Source organism: Rattus norvegicus, chromosome X (assembly GCF_021556685.1).
Source record: "Rattus norvegicus strain SHRSP/BbbUtx chromosome X, alternate assembly SHRSP_T2T, whole genome shotgun sequence".
Classification (NCBI taxonomy): domain Eukaryota; kingdom Metazoa; phylum Chordata; class Mammalia; order Rodentia; family Muridae; genus Rattus; species Rattus norvegicus.
Window position 1 is genome coordinate 58,072,130 of NC_141554.1, and position 21,682 is coordinate 58,093,811.

A 21,682-nucleotide genomic window follows, 5' to 3' on the forward strand; every position below is an offset into this window, starting at 1 on the left:
ACCCTGTCTCAGAAGAACAACCAAAACCAAAGCACAACAAGGTTGCAGGAATAAGAAGACATGCTAGAGAACCCATGGCCCAGCATTTTCAAACAGTGCTTATTGCTTCTCTAGGACTTTTCAGGAGCTGGGAAGGAGAGACAAAAACCTCCAGATGGTCCTGTGGACTAAGTTTACATTCTGACTTCAGCTTCAAGCTTCAAGTTCTTTTAAAAATAAGGTTAACAATAAAGTTTTAAGAACTAGAACCCATGGCTCTAATATAGTATACTGATATTTACCAGGTGAGAGCCAGGAGATTAGACAGTACTGACAAATGGTACAATACCAATTCAGTGTGTGCTGGTTAGTTTTCTGTCAACATGACACAAGCTAGAGTCATCAGGGAGGAGGGAGCCTCAGTTGAGAAAATGCCTCCATAAGATCAGGCTGTAGGTAAGCCTATAGGGTATGTTCTTATTAGAGAAGTCCCAGTCCACTATAGGGAGGGCATTCCCTGTGCTGGTGGTCCCAGGTTCCATAAGAAAGTAGGCTAAGCAAGCCAAGATGAGCAAGACAGTAAGCAGTATCACTCCATGGCCTATGTATCAGTCCCTGCCTCCAGCTTCCTGCCCTGCTTGAGTTCCTGTTCTGACTTCGTCCAACAGCAATATGGAAGTGTAAGCTGAACAAAATCTTCCCTCCCCAAGTTACTTTGGTCAGTTGTTTAATCACAGCAAACACAGTGCTTTCCTACTTTGACATCATACTACCAAAACTATTACTTTAATTACCTATTCCAGAGTAATGATGCAGAGAAATCTTTCCACAATATAACTGCTAGGGATAGGAAGAACAAAAGACACATTGTATGCAGACATGTGGGAGTCAGATAAGGGCTCCCAGAAGAGGTAAGTTCTAAACTGGTTGAACAGAAATGGATTATGTGAAAGCAGGAAGTACATGTGTGCAGGGTGTATAGGTGGGCGAGAGTACACAATGACCTCTACTGCTATGATGGCTGAAGAACGTGACAAGGCTGGGCCCAGGAAAGCCACAGTATTGTACCTATCTTAATAAGTATGACACATGGAGAGTTCCATCGAGAGAGCAGCAATAGTTGAGACTGAGCCTAGTAACAAGGAAAGAGGAAGCATTCAGCGAGCACATGACATGTGGCAGGTTAGCATGTGGAGACAGTGTTACAAGACAAAGAAGACAGCAGGTAGAGCACAGGAAAAAATGCAGATGTGGAGGACCATATCTGTAATCCTAGCACTTGGGAGCCTAGAGCACAATTCTTGCAAATTTGAGTCCAGCCTGAGTCACATACTGAGTTCCAGATGGCCTGAAACCACAAGTCTCTGTCTCAATAAATGAATAAATTGCAAGTTTCAGTGTAGACAACGTCCCTTTGAGGTGCTGCTCTGGCTCAGAGTAAAGATGCTCAGCAGTCAGTTATTTCTATTTCCGGCCATCTAAAGGAATATCTATTCTCAGAATTTCACACGGGCCAGAGAAACGGACAAAAGCTTCATGTTGGGCATAATTCAGAGGCAACCCCCCCCACACACACACACACAAAAACAAACAAACAATAAAAACACAGGGCCTGGAGGCACACAACACTTGGGGAGGTTATAACATAATAGTAAAACATTTGCTTGGGTCCAGATTTAGATTCTCAGTATCAAAATAATAATGGATGAGGCTAGAGAGATGGCTCAATGGTTAAGAACACTGCTGCTCTTCCAGAGGACCCAAGTTTTGTGTCCAACACTCATATGGTAGCTCACAAGCCTAACTCCAGTTCTAGAAGATCTGATGTGCTCTTCCAGTCCCCTTGGACACCACATACATACAGGCCATATACCCATACAAAAAAATTAAAGTAAAAGAGAGCAAGAAAAAGGTTAATATACAGGTTAATATATGGGCTGGAGATACAGTATTGGTGATAGAATGTTTGCTAAGAATGCACAAAGCCCTGAGATAGGTGCTCCACACAATAAACCAGGAAAGGCAGTACATACCTATAAACTCTGCGTGCAGGCAATAAAGTCAGGAGAATCAGAACTTGAGGTTATCATCAACTCATGGTTAGCCTGAACTATGAGTTCTCATGTACATAAAAATAAAAATTAAAGGAGGAGGGACTTTGGCACGGTGTAGATATAGTATATATCCAGTTGCTGTTTTCAGTACTAGAATTATTCCTCTCTCCTCATTCTACCTTTTTACTCTGATTACTGCATTACCCAGAAAGGATAGGAGCAGAATTAGATGTCACAAGATCTGAGCGGGGCAATGTGGAATCCTAACACTTAGGAGGTAAGAGGCAGGAAGATCTGGAGTTCAAAGCCAGCCTTGGTTACATAGCAAATTCAAAGGTTTGGGCTAAGTGAAATTCTGCCTCAAAACAGACAAACACATAAATCAAAAAGAAAAAAGTTAACATGTCACCAGATCTCTATTTCACCTCTACAACTAAATTACTATTCAATTTCAGAGATAGTATGGACTGCAGAATCAGTTATTTAAATTTTAAATTTACATATTTTAAAAATGTCACTTTAAAAGTTTTACAATAATATGCTGAAACATTATGATGTATACATTCCCTAACTTGTGAAAGTGTCATAGAAAGAGGACATGCTCACTTTCCTGAGTATCCTGTAGGGTTTGCCTCTGTCATCCTGTTACAAATTTAGTCACACCATAAACATGCATATTCCTTTTCCTACCCACACAAACCTTCCAACAGCCTACTCTTTTATGGTACACTAAAATTTACTATGTGATAAGACATTATTCAGGAACGTAGGCTGGGTATGGTGGCACATGACTATAATCCCACTATTTGGGTTTAGAGGCAGGAACATTAGCAGCTCAAGGTCATCCTCAGCTACATGGCCAGTTTGAGGCCAGCCTGTACCACATTAGATCCTATGTCAAAGACCAAAAACAAAATTGGAGAAAGAAAACCATTTTACACAAACTTGGATGTCCAAAAATAAAAACACTAGCCACAAATGCGTTACATTGCAAAACTGACCTGAAAAGGGTTAATGGTCTAATGCTACAGAAGATAGCATGGAAATTATATTGTTTCTTTTTTAAAAGATTTATTTATTCATTTTATGTACTTAAGTTTTAAGTACATTTTAAGTACACTGTGGCTAGCTGTCTTCAGACACCCCAGAAGAGATTTACATTACATTACAATCATCACAGATGGTTGTGAGCCACCACGTAGTTGCTGGGAATTGAACTCTGGAACTCTGGAAGAGCAGTCAGTGCTCTTAACAGCTGAGCCATCTCTCAGTGCATCATTTTTAAAAATGATCTATTTATTTTATGTACATGAGTACTGTCACTGCCTTCAGACACAGCAGAAGAGGGCATCAGATCCTATTACAGATGGTTGTGAGCCACCATGTGGTTGCTGGGAAATGAACTCAGGAAGTCTGTAAGAACAGTTAATGCTCTTAACCGCTGAGATATCTCTCCAGTCCCCCCCCCCCCCTTTTTTTTACTTAAACAAGATCTTGCTGCATAGCCCAAGCTCGGCTCCAATTTGCAATCCTTTTGCCTTGTGTAATGGCTATTCCTGGTTGTCAAGTTAACTATATCTGGAATGAATTACAATCCAGAATTGGAAGGTTCACCTGTGATCTGGATCTTGAGGCACAGTGGTTATGAACCACCAGAGACTAAGGCAAGGTGATCTCGGAGTTCAAGGTCATCTGGGACAAAGCAAGTCCCAGATCCAGGCATGTTTGTTTACATGTTAATCTGGGCCACACCTTCTGCTGGAGACCTGCATATGGACATTGGAAGAAAGAAATTCTCTTCTTTGCCTGCTTACCTTGTGGGATTGAGCAACTGCTACATCCTTGGACTTCTATTCACAGCTGCTTCTGACCATTGTTGGAGAGTTGGATTACAGACTAAGTCATCAACAAATTCCCTTACTATATATAGAGACTACCCATAAGTTCTTTGACTCTAGAGAACCCTGACTAATACACAAGTTGGCACCAGGAGTGGTTCTAGAGGAGCAGAAGTATAAGGATGAATCTTTTAAGAATCTGGAATTGGTTTAATAATTCATCAACACCTTTAACTACTGAAACCTCTCCAGATACTCTCTCTCCTGGGAATTTGGAGAATATTGAAGGCCATTGGTGGAAACTATATTTCAAACTTAAAGAAGCTAATGCCTTGGATTATCTCAATCCATCAATTGTAACTGACGAAGAATCAGGTGACCCAGTGTACAATACTTTCTATAAGTTGGGAGAAAATTTGGAAAATGACTTTGCTGGCTTGTTGTTCTTAATATCTCTGGAAAAATGGATAAGGTAAAAGAATGAGCTATATGATAAAATTGAACAGCTCCAGATGAAAATAATCAATCTAAAGATTTCTAAATGTGCCCTTAAAGAAAATCTTCTCTCCAGCAGCCAGAGCTTGAGTTGCAGAAAAATCAAACTGAAGCCCTCATTATAAGGTTGGCTGAGTTACAGTGAAAATTCAAGTCTCAGCCTCAGAGAGTGTCACTGTTAAAGGGCATTAATTGACAAAGAATGGGATCCTATAACTTGGGATGGGAATGTATATATAGGAGGACCCTGTTGAAGCTGAGAATTTTGAATGTTCAGATTCTCAAGGGTTTATTTACCCCACTTGAGGAAGTTGTACCCTCAGTCCCACCCCTTCAAATAATGCCTTTTTCACATGAGGAAATTAATCCCTCAGAGTCTGATGAACCAGCAGTGACTTTCCCTGAAGAAAATGCTGGACAATACTAATGTTCCTCAAGGCCCACCAATAGTTTCTTCTAGACCTATAACTAGACTCAAGGCAAAGCAGGCCCCTAGAGTGGACGTAGAAAGTGTAGTCCATGAGGAAATGTGCTACACTAAGGAGCTTAATGAGTTTGCTCATTCAAGCAGAAGTCTGGGGAATGTGTATGGGAATGGATTTTAAGGATGTGGGATAATGGGGGAAGGAACATGAAACTAGATCAGGCTGAGTTTGTTGACATGGGCACTCTAGGTGGAGAGTCTAGGTTCAATATGGAAGCTCGCACAGTTAAAATAAAAAAGGTGTCAGAGGTTTGTTTGCATGGTTGACGGAACCATTTATCAAATGATGGCCTACTGTGAGGGAGTCGGAGATGCCTGATATCCCTTGGCTTAGTGTTAACGAAGGGATTTTAAGGCTCAGGGAAATTGCAGTACTAGAGTGGATAACCTACTATTGTGTGGATAACCTATTGTGTAAAACCTACTCCTCCACAATGGGAAGGCCCAGAAGATATGCCCTTCACAGATCCTGTAAGATATAAACTGGTAAGATGGGCAGCAGTACATTTGAAGAGTTTTGTTCTTGCCCTTTTACTTGTACTAGACCTTAGGGTTAGAGATGCTGTTGTTCTCAATTAGATGAATTAGATGCAATGGGTTTAATTGGGCCCCAAGGTAACAAGGGCCAAGTGGCAGCATTGAATAGCCAGAGACAAAGTGACCGTAGTTATTATAATGAGCAGCGTAGACAAAATGCTTATAATGACACAGCCCAAATAGCCAGCACAGGAGAGGTGAAATTTATGATGGTATGACTAGTTCAGACCTTTGGAACTGGCTAATCAGTCATGGTGCTTCCAGGCATGAAATAGATAGGAAGTCTACTGCATATCTGTTTGATCTCTATAAGCAAAAATTCTCAAACAAATGAAAGAAAGGCTACATTGGATGATGGCAAAAGACAATCTCGGTCAGTGAATCAGTTTCCAGACTTGAGCCAGTTTGCAGACCCAAACCCCTTGAATGAAGGGATGGCCAGGTTTCCCTGAGGAAGGATCTTGATAAGACACCTAAAAGTTTTGCTGTTAGCCTTTCTCCAGTTCTTCCCTAGAGGGCCCTATAGCCGTAACTGTATACTGGGGGAAAGAAAATAATCAGACTTTCTGGGGTTTGGATACTGGTTCTGAATGACACTGATCCCAGGAGATCCCAAGAAACATTGTGGCCCTCCTGTTAAAGTAGGGGCTTATGAAGGACAGGTGATTAATGGAGCTTTAACTGGTGTCTGACTCACACAGTAGGTTCCTGAACACATCCTGTGATCATTTTCCCAGTTGCAGAATGTAAAATTGGGATAGATATACTTAGAAATTGACAGAATTCTCTCACATTGGTTCCCTGACCTGTAGAGTAAAGGCTACTATTATGGTTGGAAAGGCTAAATGGAAGCCTTTAGAATTGCCTCTGCCAAAGAAAATAGTGAATCAAAAACAGTATTGTATTCCTGAAGGAATTGCAGAAACTACTGCCACCATCAAGGACTTAAAGGATGCAGGGGTGGTGGTTCCCACCACATCTCCCTTTAACTCTCCTATTGGGCCAGTGCAGAAAACAGATGGATCATGGAGAATGACAGTTGAATATCGAAAACTAAATCAGGTAGTAACTCCAATTGCAGCTGCTGTACCAGATGTAGTTTCATTACTTGAGCAAATTAACACACCTCCGGGTACCTGGTAGGCAGCTATTGCCTTCTTCTTGGTACCTGTCCATAAGGACCACCAGAAGCAATTTGCTTTCAGTTGGCAAGGCCAGCAGTATACTTTATAGTTTGGCCTCAAGGATATATTAACTCTCCTGCCCTGTGTCATAACTTAGTAAAAGGGATCTTGATCATCTGTCTCTTCCACAAAATATTACATTGGTGCACAATATTGATGACATTGTGCTGATTGGACCAACTGAGCAGGAAGTAGCAACTACTTCAGACTCATTGGTAACACATATGTGTATCAGAGGATGGGGAAACAAATCCAAATTCTTAGTAGTCCAGTGGTGTGGGGCATGCAGAGACACTCCTTCTAAGGTGAAAATATGTTATTGTACCTGGCCCCTCCCACAACCAAGAAAGAAGCACAACCTTTAGTGGGTCTATTTGGATTCTGAAGACAGCGCATTCCTCACCTGAGTGTGTTACTCAGGCCCATTTACCAAATGACTTGGAAAGCTGCTAGCTTTGTGTGGGGTCTGGAACAGAAGGCCCTACAACAGGTCCAGGCAGCTGTGCAGGCTGCTCTACCACTTGGACCATGTGATCCAGCTGACCCAATGGTACTTGAGGTGTTGGTGGCAGATAGAGATGCTATTTGGAGCCTCTGGCAGACCCCTGTAGGTGAATCACAGAAGAGACCTTTGAGATTTGGGGGCAAAGCTCTACCATCATCTGCAGACAACTATTCTCCCTTTGAAAAACAGCTCTTGGCCTGCTATTGAGTCTTAGTGAAAATTGAATGTTTGACAATAGGACACCAGGTTGCCATGCAACCTGAACTGCCCATCATGAGCTGGGTGTTATCAGACCCTCCAAGTCATAAAGTAGGATGTGCACAGGAACAGTCTATTATCAAATGGAAGTGGTATATATGATTGGGCCCGGGCAGGTCCTGAGGGCACAAGCAAGTTACATGAAGAAGTTGCTCAAATGCCTATGGTTTCTGCTCCTGTTACAATGCCATTTGCTGCAAGCATGTACCTATAGTCTCATAGGGTGTACCCTAAGATTGGCTGACTAAAGAAGAGAAGGCTAGGACCTGGTTTACTGACGACTCTGCACATTATGCAGGCACTACCCAGGAGTGGACAGCTGCAGATTACAACCTCTTTCTGGGACAACCCTGAAAGATACAGGTGGAGGAAACTTTTCACACTGGTCAGAACATCAGGCAGTACACATGGTTCTACAGTTTGTTTGGAAGAAGAAATAGCCAAAAGTACGATTATTCACTGACTCATGGGCTGTAGCCAATGGATTGGCTGGATGGTCAGGGACTTGGAAAGATCATGATTGGAAAACTGGTGAGAAAGACATCTGGGTAAGAAGTACGTGGACAGATCTCTCTAAATGGGCAAAGGATGTAAAAATACTTGTGACCCATGTAAATGCTTACCAAAAAGTGACTTTAGCTGAGGAGGAGTTCAATAATCAAGTGGATATGATGACCCGTTCTATAGACAGTCATCCTCTTTCCCCAGCCATCCCTGTCATTGCTCAATGGGCACATGAACAAGTAGCCATGGTGGCCAAGATGGAGGTTATGCTTGGGTTCAACATCATGAACTTCCACTCACCAAGGCTGACCTGGCTACAGCTGCTGCTGAATGCCAGATCTGCCAACAGCAGAGCCCCCAGATATGGCACCATTTCTTTGGGTGACCAGTCAGCAACCTAGTGGCAGGTTGACTACATTTACCACTTCCTCTGTGGAAAGGACAATGTTTTGTTCTTACTGGAGTAGATCCTTATTCTGGTTATGGATCTGCCTTTCCTGCACGTAATGCTTCTGCCAAAACCACCATCCGTGAACTTACAGAATGCCAACATCATCATGGTATTCCACATAGCATCATTTCTGACCAAAGAACTTATCTCATAGCCAGAGAAGTGAGATGTGGGCCCATGATTATGGAATCCACTGGTCTTACCATGTTCCCCATCATTCTGAAGCATCTGGTCTGATAGAAAGTTGGAATAGCCTTTTGAAGATGCAGTTACAGTGCCAATTAGGTGGTATCAGCATGGAGGGCTGGGGCAAAGTTCTTCAGAAGGCAGTATATGCTTTGAATCAGCATCTGATATATGGTAGAGTTTCCCCCATAGCCAGGATCCATGGACCCAGGAATCAAGGGGTGGAAAAGAGAATAGTTCCACTCACTATCACTCCTAGTGACCTTCTAGGAAAATTTCTGCTTCCTGTCCCCACAACTCTAAGTACTGCTGGCCTAGAAGTTTTGGTTCCAGAACTGAGCCACTGCTAGATCCTTAGACTTCCATTAACAGATGCTTGTGACTATTGTTGGGGAGTTGGACTACAGACTGTAAGTCATCAGCAAATTCCCTTACTATATAGAGACTACCCATAAGTTCTGTGACTCTAGAGAACCCTGACTTAATATATACCTTGGTATCATAAGATTACAGACACGCATTATCACAACATTTCCTAACAATGAAATTACAGGGACCAGTGAGAAGTGTCATTAGGTAGAGGCATTTGCTACCAAGCCAGAGGATCTGAGTTCAATTTCTGATATGAACATGATTGAAGAGTCAACTCTGGCAAATTGTCCTCTGACCTTCACACAACACACATATGCATACACAGAGATACAGCTTTACCAAATAAAATGTAATTTTAAAACATTTTGAATTTTTGAATGAAATCAGGGCCTAGAGAAATGCCTCAATAGCTAAGAGCACTTGGTGACAAATCATGAGAACCAGAGTTGGAATCCTAGTATTCACATGGGATAACTTCAGTTCCAAGTGATCTGACACCCTCTTCTGGCCTCTATAGGACTCACACAGACACATATATACAGATACAAACATACAAAAGTAAATAAAAATCTTAAAAATTAAAAAAAAAAACAGGGACTGGATAAATGGCCCCACTTGTTCTTCTAGAGGAACCAGATTCAAGTCCCAGTAACCACATGGCAACAACTATCTCTAACTCCAGTTCCAGGAGATCTGATGCCCTCTTCTGGCCTCTGACTTCATCAGGTATCCATGTAGCACACAAACACAATGCAGGCAAAACATCCATACATGTAAAATAAAATAATATTTTTAAAGGCAAAAGTTTTCTGGTATGATGGTTCAAGGGCAAAGGTGCTTGCTGCCAAGCCTGACAACCTGAGTTCAATTTTCAAGACCTACATGGTTAAATGACAGAATGAGCTCCAAGAAGTACAGGTTTTTTTCAAGTACACACATAGAGACACACACACACTATATTTAAGAAAAATTTTAATGAAATTGTAGGCTAGGTGTGGTGGTACACATCTGCAAGCCCAGCATGTTGGACGTGGAGACAGGTGGATCAGGAGTTATCCATGGCTATATACTGAATTTACTGAGTTTAAGACTAGCCTTGCATAAGTTCATATGAAACAAGTTCGTAAAGGAAGACATGTAGTTATATAGCTCCTATCTTGCATTACAAGGCCTGTGCTTAGTCCCTAGTACCACAAAATATTTTATTTCAAGACATGCTAACATCTACTAGCTACTGGCCAAATTTTACATTTCCCAAGTTTTTCATTCAGTCGACATATCTCAGCCCCACAATGTTCATGTTGACTCATGAACTTGCTCATATATAGTAAGTAACTATTGCATGCCTTTAGGGAAGATCAAAATTGAAAGCTCCTAAAAGCTGGGCATGGTGGTTCATTCCTGTAACCTCAGCACTTAAAAAGGTGAGGCAGGAAGATAGTCACGTGCTTGAGGCTAGCCTAGATTACATTGTGAGTTCCAGGCAAGCCTGGGTTCCAATGGTAAGACTGTCTCAAAACAAACAACCCCCCCCCAAAAAACCCAACCCATATGTGTTGAATAAGAAAGGAGAAAGAAAAAAGGAAGGAAGGAAGGAAGGAAGGAAGGAAGGAAGGAAGGAAGGAAGAAAGAAAGAAAGAAAGAAAGAAAGAAAGAAAGAAAGAAAGAAAGAAAGAAAGAAAGAGGGAAACCTGCCTATAAGCCTTTTGAGATCTCTAAGTATAATGAGACAACTGGGGCCAAGGCACTGTTTCTTGCCAAAGTAAGCATGGGACTACAATTCTTGTCATTCTTCATAAACACTGGTAGTTGGAACAAACCGATTACACAACCATTATCCACGATGACACACCTGAGCCCTACCCAGGACCCACTGAACCTGAGTCACAAAATGATCATAACCTGTAGGACTTACTCAAAGCAGTATTTATTCATATCTTGTGAAACCAATTAGTAAGAATATTTTTCTTGGTGGACAGTCATTCATGTATGGCTCTAATCCTATAATCAAAGGTGACACGTGACTTGTTGGGTCCTCCCTCAATTTCTCCTGTCTTCATCATTCTCCAAGCAGTAGTATAATCTGCCTCAGAGTATAAAAGACTTGGACTTGAATTCTTGTTCCACCAGTTATTAGGTGGCATGTGACCTTGGGCCCAATGCTCAAATCCTCAGTCACAATCTCATCACCCAGGTAAAGGCATGTCCCTGAACACTACACCTCATCAAATGACAGTAGAGAATATCCTTGACATATTGCAAGTCACAACATTCTCCAAAACTTTTTGTAAACATTTGACTTAATGGGAAAAAATTAAGTTACCGAAGTAAAGAAGGAAGTTGCTTTAGCTGAAACTTCTTTCTCGTACAGGAATTGCCTCTCCTTAAAACCTGTTACACTAATTCTCTTTCCAAGAAGTCCCTACTCTGCAACCTGTGTAGCCATGTGCCAACACAGGTCCGCTTTCCTATCAGACAAGTTGGGGATTTTCCTCTAGTACAAAACAGTTGCACCGGATCCCAAAACTTAGTTCTGAGACAAGTTGAGAAATAAACATGGGGGTGGAGGAAATGGCTCAGTGGGGAAATGTGTGTTCCACCAAACCGGATGATCTGAGTTCAATCAACCAGACCTACCAGGTGGAAAGAAAGAAGCAACTCTCAAGCCAGGTGGTGGTGGTTCACACCTTCAGTCCCAGCATTAGGAGGCAGAGAAGGTGGTGTGGTTTAGACAGAGAGTTCCGGGTCAGGGCTATAACTTTGTCTCGGAAAAAAAAAATTAACTAAAATGACAAAAGTGGCTCTCACAAGTTGTCCTCTGACTTCCACACAAGTGCCATAATGAGTGTGTGTGTGCATGCACACATATTAACATACAGTAAATAACTAGATAAAATGTAAGAAATAAATTTGAAAGAAAGAAACGTGATCAAAAGGAAAGGACTAGGGAGGTGTTTCAGTGGTTCGGAACACTTGTTCTTCTAGGGGGACCCATGTTCAAGTCCTGGTACCCATATGGTGGGTTACAACCATCTGTAACTCAGGTTTCCGGAGATCAGACAGACCCTTCTGGCTTCCTTGGGCATTGCACACATGTGGTACACATATAAGAATGCAAGCAAAATGCCCATACATATAATGAAAACAGGGAATAAATTAGAGGGTCTACTACTAAAATCAAAGAGCACTTACTTAAGTATGTGTGAAGCTCACATTTGATCTTCAGCACCACAAAAATAAAAATAAAGTTCTACAGGAAGAGGGAAAAGCTCTGAGTAAAGGGAAAACTAAGAAGAGCAGTTAAACTATTATTTATAGGTAGAATAAAATCATAAAAAACAGATAGGCAACATAGAGTAAGAGAAAGCAGTCACCTTAGATGAAAGAACAGAAATATTTTGTACTACTAATAAATTTTTTACTAATAGAAAAGAGAAGAAAGCTTAATGAGGTTATTGGCCTCCAATAATTCAAATACGAAAATTAAAGGAAGACCAATTAGATTGTGTAAATATCTTTCCCTTTGGGAGCTTCCTTCCTATAACACTTCCTACACACTGCACCCTTTCCTGAGAAGGTAAGCAATGAACTTTGAGTCATCATTACAACGTGGAGCAGTAACACAGGAACAACTCCTGGGAATCACCTTGTGATCGAAACACTGACTCAGCAAATCCACCATCTCTACTCCCCAGGGAGTGCCTTACAACCAAAGGAAACGCTACCTTGCTAAACCATTCCCAAGTTTTCCCACTTACCCACTTGGCCTTTGAATTAGGAGTTCTTAGTTGTTTCTTAAGGAATGCACAATGTAATCCGTCAACATTTATTTTCAATTATTTGGCATTTAGTTTTCTTTTCTAAGACATGGTCCCATTGTGTAGCTCAAGTAAGCTTACAACTGAATAGCCCAGGGAACCCTCAGCAATCTTCCTACCTTAGGTTTCTAAGCACTGAGATTACAAATGTGTACCACCAAGACTGGAGAGATAGTTTAGGGGTTCTTCCAGAAGACCCAACTTCAGTTCTGCCCTCCTGCATCATGCAGCTACAGTGATTCCTTGTCCCCCAAAGGGACCCACATACATGTGAAATGCACACACACACACACACACACACACACACACACACACACATCTAAAGCAAAACAAAATAAAGAGGATAAGCCACCACATCAGACTTCTAATTTTTATACATCTTTTTCCAAGCAGAGAGGAATCTTCTGAAATTGAACATATGTTTTTAGTATGAAGTATCTACCTAGGGCCTTACATATCTTAGGTAGTGCTCTACAAGTGACCAAACATTCCCAGTTTGAAACATAATTTTTGTTTGTTTGGGTTTTTCTCTTTGTAGCTCTGGCTGTCCTGAAATCACTCCATAGACCAGGCTGGCCTTTGACTCAGAGATCTGCCTGCTTCTGCTTCAGGGATTAAAAGTATGTGACACCACTGCCAGGCAGTGTTGTTTTACATCAGTTTCACATAGCCCAGGCTGACCTAGTGGATATCAACTTCTCATCCTTCTGCCTATCTACCATGTATGGGGATTCCAGACATATATACCACCATCCATACCCAGCTTTTGAAACTTAATATTGTTCAGGTTACAAACTAAAAACCCCATATAGCATTATGAACTTGATAAATTGTTTTCCCTATCAATATAAAAAACATGCCTTTAGGTAACAAAATATGAAGGACCAGAAACCTGAGTAGGTAAAAAAGACTGCTTGGACTACAAAGGTAGCACTCTGAAAAACCCAAATGAAGGCAAGCTCATAAACCTGGCTAAGAAGGAAACATTTAAAGTTATAAACTATTTTACTCACGTTCATATAGAGCAAGGCTATACATACTTGGAAACTACTGTCAAACTTTACTTGGCTTTCCACAATGCTTTGAGTTAATAGTTGTTAAACACATATGAATTGGAAAGAGACAAAAAGAGCAGGGAAGTTTTGCCAGGGACTCTAAAGCACCATCTTTTATTGGAGTAAATGGAAGATCTGGCCTGATACACTAATGCCAATGTGCTTGTCCCCTTCAACCTGTCTGGCCCCTACAGCCATTAGCATGAGAATTTTTATAATTATTTGCATTAAATTTATTTCTTTTTGAGGTGTGTGTGTGCATACCATAGCACACATGTGAAGGTTAGAGGAAAGTTTGTGAGAGTTGTCTCTCTCATTCCACCATGTAGGTCCCCAGGACGAAGATCAGATCATTAAGATTGGCAGCAAGCACCTTTATCCATCCACTGAGTCATCTCTCCCACCCTTAGTGTGAAAATTCTCAAATATGGCTTCAACATTCAAAATATGGCTGATTGTGCTTATGTTCATAATTGTAGTACTTACGGGACTGAGACAAAATTACTACAAGTTTCAGACCGCTCTCTGCTAAGAGTGAGTCACTAACAACCTGAGCTATATAGCAACATCCTATCTTAAATAATCAGCTCATGGAGAGATGGCTTAGCAGCTGAAAGCACTGGGTACTCTTCCAAAAGACCTTCATATGATTGCCAGTATTCGCAGGGTAGTTCACAATTGTCTATAATTCAAATTCCAGGAGATCTGACACCCTCTTCTGGCCTCCTCAGGCAGTAGGCACACATGACTTACAAATAAACATGTAGACAAAATAGCCGCTCATATAAAATAAATACATTAAAATAACCCCAGTTATACAGTCCACGTTTAAATAAGCTCAGAAAAAGATAATGACTTTGTAGCTATATTATTGTTGCAGCTTATATTAATCAAATCCAGCCAAGCAGACTTATTTAGGATTCAGGATTACTTTATAAACATTTATATGAAGGTAAGACAAAGTGAACCCTACCTTTTGCTATCAAAAAAGTTTAAAATGCAGATGTGAAACAATGATTAGGAAACTCAAACCAGGGTTGTCCTTAAGGCATATTTAAATTGAAAGTGGACTGAAAGTTTCTCAATTACAAAAAAAAATGACTTCTCATGATCACAGTATCATGCAGTTTTTAGCCAAGTGCGAGTGGAAGAAAACACACACAGGTGCTGCTCATACACACAGGTATATGGGCTCACACTCACCATATAATACAGAAGAGTTGGGGATGTAGCTTAGTGACAGACTGCCTGCCTGCCTACCATGCTATAGGCAAGGGCATCAACCCCTAAGGGTACAAAGTAAATAAGTAATTGAATAAAAGTTGTGTTTGATAAAGAAATAAAAGAGGGGGGTAATTAATCACTAAATATTTACATCAACTCCAGGTTAGTCAAATGTCCACTGAAGCATGGGCTTTTAGCAGCTCTCTATTCACATAAATTACTTTGAAATTATCTCACTGAACTGAATGCTAGATCACTTCAAGAGCAAGTTTCCTAGCTGTGAGCAAGCAGTGGCTCATGCCTGTTATTCCAGCATTTGCCTGGCTGAGGCAGGAGGATCACGAGTTCCAGGCTTCTCTGGTGTGAACAGGCAGACCCCCCCATCTCAAAAGCAAAACAAAAAAGGAAAAGAAAAGAAGTGCTAAACTTCTTCACTGCAAAACGAACCAGCAAAGAGATATTTAAACAGCACCTCTTTATGGTAATTCTCGTCATGCATACTAAGTAGAATGGCCCTGTCACATTAAACAGTTGAGCAGAGTGGACAATATCTGATGAGAATGGTCAAAGTATCAGAATTGAAATTATTAAGCTCTTGAAATGAAATAAAGATAACAGAACATTGTAATGTGTCTGTTTCCCAATATGTTCCTCCACCCCCTCAGTAGCCTATCCTCTGCAATTTCTGTGGTAGAGGATGACAATGCATCAGCATGCTAATACTTTATTCGTTCTACCGCTTGAAAGGACACTATGTTGGGTTACCACAGCCGTGACACAGCTTTCCCTCCATCCAAGGACGTCCTGTGCCTAGCAGGCCAAACGCTCCTAGGGAGGACCACAGCGGTGTCAATGTGACCACCTGTCCCCTACTGCACCGGGGTTGCCCTGTGTGGATGCTCCAAGAGTAAAGAATCTCCCTATTGATATATGACCTGGCTCCACCACCAAGGCTGAGACTGCTCAACTCTACTGCGGGGGTGTGGGGGTCCTAGGAGGCTAAGATCTTCCCAGGCCAGGACAGAGCAATCCCAGAATGGTAGGTCCCCTCTTTGGCCTCCCTTACTTGCCCCAGCAGCTAGGGCCCAGGAGAACAAGAGGCGCGGACTGAGGACGCAACACCCCGCCTTTCCGTCCTCCAGTTAGTGTCCCAGTTCAGGGGCTGAGAAGATGTCACCCCGGACTCACCAAAAAACGTGTCGAGCTGGTACCCTGGTCCACTGCTCCCACCAATGGCCCCAGAACTGCTTTCTTCGCGGCTGCCATGGAAATCAGTCAGCTTCAGAGCCGAGAGCTTAACAGGGCTGGTCTCCGGGGTGACTGTGGAGGGCTGCGGAGGGCGGAGCAGGGAGAGCGGAGGGCAAGCAGCGCGCTTCTGCTGAAGGCTCACTGGGCTCCTAGGCAGCCCCTTTACTCGCGCCGGGCCGCGTCGCCCCGCCCCTCCGACTCAGGCCCCGCCCCTCCCTACATTCCCGGAGGCCTCGGGAGGCGTGGCAAAGGGGGGGGCGCTGTCTTCCGGGCCGGCCAATGAGCGACTACAGAAAGAGGCCCAGCAGCAGGCCAATCTGAGGGTTGTGAGACGTCACGGGGGCGGGGTCAGCGCCGGGCGGGGACGGTGGTCCGCGCGGTGGGTCACGTGGTTGGCGACGGGAGGAGCATCTGCCTTTAGCCAAGCTAAGGCTTAACGGAGGGCGGGGCCACACAGAACACTCCCCGCACCCGGCCCTGAGGCTTGAACAGAACCCTGAGACTTAAGCCCGCAGGAGCAACCTGGAGTGCCGAGCGGCCTCTTCCCTCTCTGGTAGGCTGTACAGAGCGCGACCTGAGTCGCCATTGGACGACACGGTTCTTTCGTCCCCGCGCTTCCCACGTCCCCCCGTGCTGAGCCCCTGCTAGTAACAATAAGCTCTTTTACCGGCATCATATCAGGGCGCGACCAGCTGCAGGAGCCAAGCGAACCCCTCACTTTTGTAGACCTGGGAAAAGGAATGCGGAAGTTATTTGGGCTTATAACCTAAGAAAAACGTATCAAACCATTATCTCCAGTATCTCAAGTTTGACCAACCATGAAGGAAACACTCAGCACCTCCCAGTCCTGAAGTGCTCTGGCCTTTTTTGCTTGGCTTCACTGAGTATACCCTCCCCTATGCACCATTTCCGCTCTCTTAAGCACTGTGAACTAGGTTGGGAGCAAATTGGGAATCTCACTTGACCTTGAATTTACCTTACCTAGATCCTTTGGAGGCATGTGTTCTAAAGGCTTTCAAACTTTGGACTGGACCTGGAGTGAGAAATAGTTTGCAAAACAACGTGGAGCTGGAGTTTGTGGGCTGCTCGTTGCACTTGCACTTTTTGTGTATAATTATATACTGTATACTCGTGTATATTTTAAAATATTTTCTGAAAGCACTTTTATCTATGCTATGCGTTCTATGTATTTCGTTGTATGGCATATCAGTTTTTAATATCTTGATTGGAAAAAAATCACTAAATTGAGCTAGGTGATTTAGTGCAAGTCTATAACCCACTATGGAAGAGGATCAGAAAGATGTTCAAGGCCATCCTTGGCTACCTTACAACCAAAAAAAGGGGAGGTGAGGAGGGAAGGAAGGAAACAAGCAAATATTGATTTTGTAAGCTACCATGCTGCCTGTCATCTTCAGACTTGATACTATTCCCAATGTCTCTCCATCCATTTCCCAAACCTCACACTATTTTGAGCACCTTACAATTTTTATTAGTTTACTCTATACCACCTCATTCATGCATATTTGTTTATATGTTTATATAGTTTTGCCTCACTTTCTCTTAAAGCACAATTTCCTGTCCTGGTGTTCCAGATGGGGACTGCTTATAGAGATGCTACACTTGCTGAGAACTGATAGCTTTCAGATAAGTCAGTACTTTTTGATTTCCTGGAATAAAATAAGAAGCAGACAGGCAGAATAGACAAATATTAAGACACTAGGCTAACTTCTCCATCAAATTTTTGATAGGCATTAATTGAATACATTATATGGGTAAGGATTCTCTTAGTTCTAGAAGTCAGTAAGAACAAAACCTTACTATGTTGAACCATTAAAAAAAAATCCTGACCACATCTGAACTTTAGCATAGTTGTGGCTCAGATTCCAACAGGACAGCAAATTATTTGTTTAGCAGCACAGTAGGGATCAGAATTCAGTCACTTCAGATGAAATGAAAGTACAACCACACGAAAGAACCTTAATTTAGGTGGTTCTTAGAATAGTGTATATCTCACAACTTTACTGCTGTCACCAAAACAAATGTGAAAAGTCACAATACTATTTTAATGTTCCCAAACCACTCAAATGTCCTCTTAAAAAACAAAACAAAAAAACAACAAACGTTTCCTAAATGGAAAAGTCTAGCTCACCCTATCTTAATTCCATACCCTAAATATTTACTCTAAACTTTCACAGATTTGTCTCCCTTTCATCTGGTCAGACAGATATGCCTGAGATCCCAGCACATGGGTAAGTAGAGACAGAATGATCAGGAATTCAAGGTAATCCTCAGCTCTATAGGGAAATGATACCAGAATGGGCTACATAAGACCTTGTCTTAAAAGGAAGGCAAAAAAATGGATTATTCTGCTTTTCTTCCCCCTTTCTCATCCCTTCAAGCCACAGCTTGGGTCCAAAAATTCTGTATAAATGTAAAGCTGAATTCTGGGTACTGTGACTGTTTTGATATTGTCAAATGAGACAGTGTTAAAATGTTGAAAGTAACACTAGGACAGCTGAGTTCTATACATTTGAGACCAGCCCAGCCTCCAGTGTCACCTCCAAGACTAGAATTTCATTCTGACATGAAATCTAGTGTCCTTCATAACAGCCTAAAAGAATGGAAGCTGAAGGGAATTAGAAAGAGAAATGGATAAGAAAAATGAGGTAAAAGGAAAAGCTGCTAGTATCATCCTTGATAATCCCCGACCACTAATATATATGTAAAGGCAAAGCAGCAGAAGAAATCCTAGTGTCTTGGCTCTGTCATCCAACACTTAATCTTCATGACCTCAAGTAACCCATGGCTTCCCTTTGCTCACTTGCAAAATAGGGAAAATGTCACTTATCATGACGTGAATGAGTTACCGGGACTTAACTGATGTAATGTCTCTGGAAGCACGGTTTGAGCAGTACAGCTAGGCAGGAAAGGCAAAATCCATGCCCTTTCATTGTCGAGTCATCTTATACCAAGGAAATCCAGGTGTGAAGGCTAGGAGGGAAGCGCTTCATGCAAATAGTTTAAGGAGTCTGAGTCATCTGAAGGATACTTACACTGGCATTATTTTCCTTCCCTTCCTCCCTCTCCCCCTTCACTTTTTCTTTCACCTGGTCTGAGGTAACCCACCCCAGCCCCTCCATCTCTATTTTGCCAAAAGGATATAAGTAGATCTTCTACCTCCACATCCTAGTGTTGGGGTTTCAGGTGTATGCCACCACCTCCAGCCCTTTCTGTCATGTTTTCTGACTGGTATAGCAGGAAGCCAGTGTTAACCCCTGCTAGAGAATCTTCAGTTGGTTCAGTTATTTCTTCTCTGTTTTATTCCTGCCGTTAATTTATTTATACAGACTTTGCATAAACAGAAAACACATTTTTCCCTACAGAATATTCTAGTAACACTCCTTGATCTCCTTATGTTTGTCTACTAATAATTAAGTTTTAGTTGGGTGTAGTGGCTTACACTTATAAGCCCAGCTACAAGGAGACTGAGACAGGAAGATTGCCAAGAGTTTGAGGTCAGCCTGGCTACAGCAGGAGATCCTGTCCTTTTAAAAATGCTGTCCTTGATTTTCAGTATATTTGGAAAGCTAACGTTTTCTTAATGCCTCCTGTGTTTTACTAATGTATATAGGTTGATATGAATAATAAAAACATAAGATGGAAAGTCAGTATTAGAAATTTTTATTTTCAAAAAGCACAGGCAAATGTCACTTTATGGACTTTGGGTGAATTGAGCAGATCAGTCAAGGGTTTGTGTAAAGTGCCACCAGATGGAGAAACAGATAAGGAATTTAAACATATTCAATTTGTAGCCTCTTTACAATTTAGAGAGTCTATTCTTATGCATGTTAGTAATCTAAATGTGAGTTTAGCCATATGTTGTAGTCTTATCATTCCAACTATTTGGAAGACTAAAGGAAGAACAGTCATAAGATTAATACCTGTCTAGGCTAAAGAGTGAGTTCAAGGGCAGCCTGAGCAGTTCAATGAAACCTTGTTTCAAAATAAAATGTAAAAAAGAGTGGTGGGAATATGTTACAGGATATTTGAATCTGTTTCTAATTAAGGTGTGGCCTTAGAACATACCTTTAATCCCTCTGGCTAGACTACAGACACATCCTTAGTATTCACCTTTAATCCCAAACAATGACCGTAAGGTTAGTAGTTAGTTTGTATAAGGAAGCACCTAAGCTTGAAAGTGATGTCTACTTGAGTGGCAGAAAAAGTGACAAATTAGAGAAAGGTTTGACAGAACAGGATATACCCCACTCTCAAGAGAAGAGAGAGTAAAGGGAAGCTACTTAAGGGAGAGACAGAGTACAGGAAGAGAGTGCAGTACAGGAGGAATACTGCAGAGTTCATGGAGTACAGTAGAGTTGAGATAGAGAGTAGAGTATCCCAGAGAGGTAGGAGGCAGTTTGAACTGGGAGAGTTATAGAGAGGCAGACTGCAGAGAGAGAACAAACTAGACACAGGTGAAGACAGACCAAGCCAGAAAATGAGAAAGAGTCAAAGGATCAGAACAGGTTGCTAGAGTTAGTTGGGGGCCAAGTGGAGCAATTCAGGAGAGGCTGAGAGAAGCCAGTTTGAATCAGCTTGGAGAGGAGTTTAAACCAAAGAGCTGAGGTGAACCAGCCAACCAGAGCTCAGAACAAGGAAGGGATAAGCTTAGACAGCAACAGATCTCAGAGACAGAAAACATTCTAGGTCTAGATTAGATTGTATGGAAGCTAGAAGCATCCAGAACTTGGCCTAGGTTAGCAGATAGGAGCAATAAACCTCCTAGATGATAATTATATCAGGTGAAAAACAGTTACTTTTACAGGAATCTAACTCAGTAGTAAAGCACTTCCCTACCATGTGAGGTGGGGAAAGTTGGTTTAGTATCCAGTACAAAAGAACCTGACTACTAATTGTGCATTACTTTACAGTGTTGTAATCATAACATAGTGAGACTATAACAGTGCCCTAGTAGCATTCTTGTGAACTTGACACACACCTCAGCATATCTGGGAAGAGGGAATTGTATTTAAGAGAATGTCTCCATGAGATTGGTCTGAGGGGCATTTTCTTAATGTGGAAGGGTTCAATTTACCGTGTTCCTGGGCTGATGTTCCTCATGCTATAAGAAAGTATACTGAACAAGCCGTAAAGACTAAGTCAGTTAGTAACACTAGTCCATGGCCTCTACATAAGCTTCTGCCTCCAGGTTTCAGCACTGACTCCCTTTGATGATAGAATGTGATATGGAAGTGTAAGTCATGTACACCCTTTCTTCCCACAAGTTGCTTTTGGATCATGGTGTTTAATCACTACAACAGAAAGTCTAACTTGTGATAGAATTAATAATTCCTGCACATTGAGATTAATAAAGGAAAAGGCTTGTTAATAGTAGTGTGTAACTAGTTTTGGCTAATGTACAAAAGGGACTGAGCCCCAAACAAAATTTTACCAGCTCATATGAACCTTAAGCTAATACATTCCACATAT

At 41.9% G+C, this 21,682-nt stretch overlaps 1 protein-coding gene and 1 long non-coding RNA gene across 15 annotated transcripts in view; one reads left to right on the forward strand and one right to left on the reverse strand.

Moving 5' to 3' along the window:
• The window catches only part of Gk (glycerol kinase), a 78,634-nt gene extending 62,278 nt beyond the window's left edge, over positions 1–16,356 (reverse strand). For 12 of the 13 annotated variants that reach the window (XM_087600838.1, XM_087600836.1, XM_087600831.1 and 9 more), the window contains exon 1: positions 16,133–16,356. In XM_087600838.1, coding sequence (XP_087456964.1) covers positions 16,133–16,210 — 78 coding nt within the window. In that variant the 5' untranslated portion in view covers positions 16,211–16,356. The remainder of the gene's footprint in view (positions 1–16,132) is intronic. The other variant, NM_024381.2, reaches the window with a different exon arrangement.
• Positions 16,357–16,645: 289 nt separating this feature from the next.
• Positions 16,646–21,682, forward strand: part of LOC147998232 (uncharacterized) — an 87,844-nt gene continuing 82,807 nt past the window's right edge. For both annotated transcript variants that reach the window (XR_015646555.1, XR_015646554.1), the window contains exons 1-2: positions 16,646–16,745; positions 18,388–18,441. This is a non-coding gene — a long non-coding RNA (uncharacterized LOC147998232). The remainder of the gene's footprint in view (positions 16,746–18,387; positions 18,442–21,682) is intronic.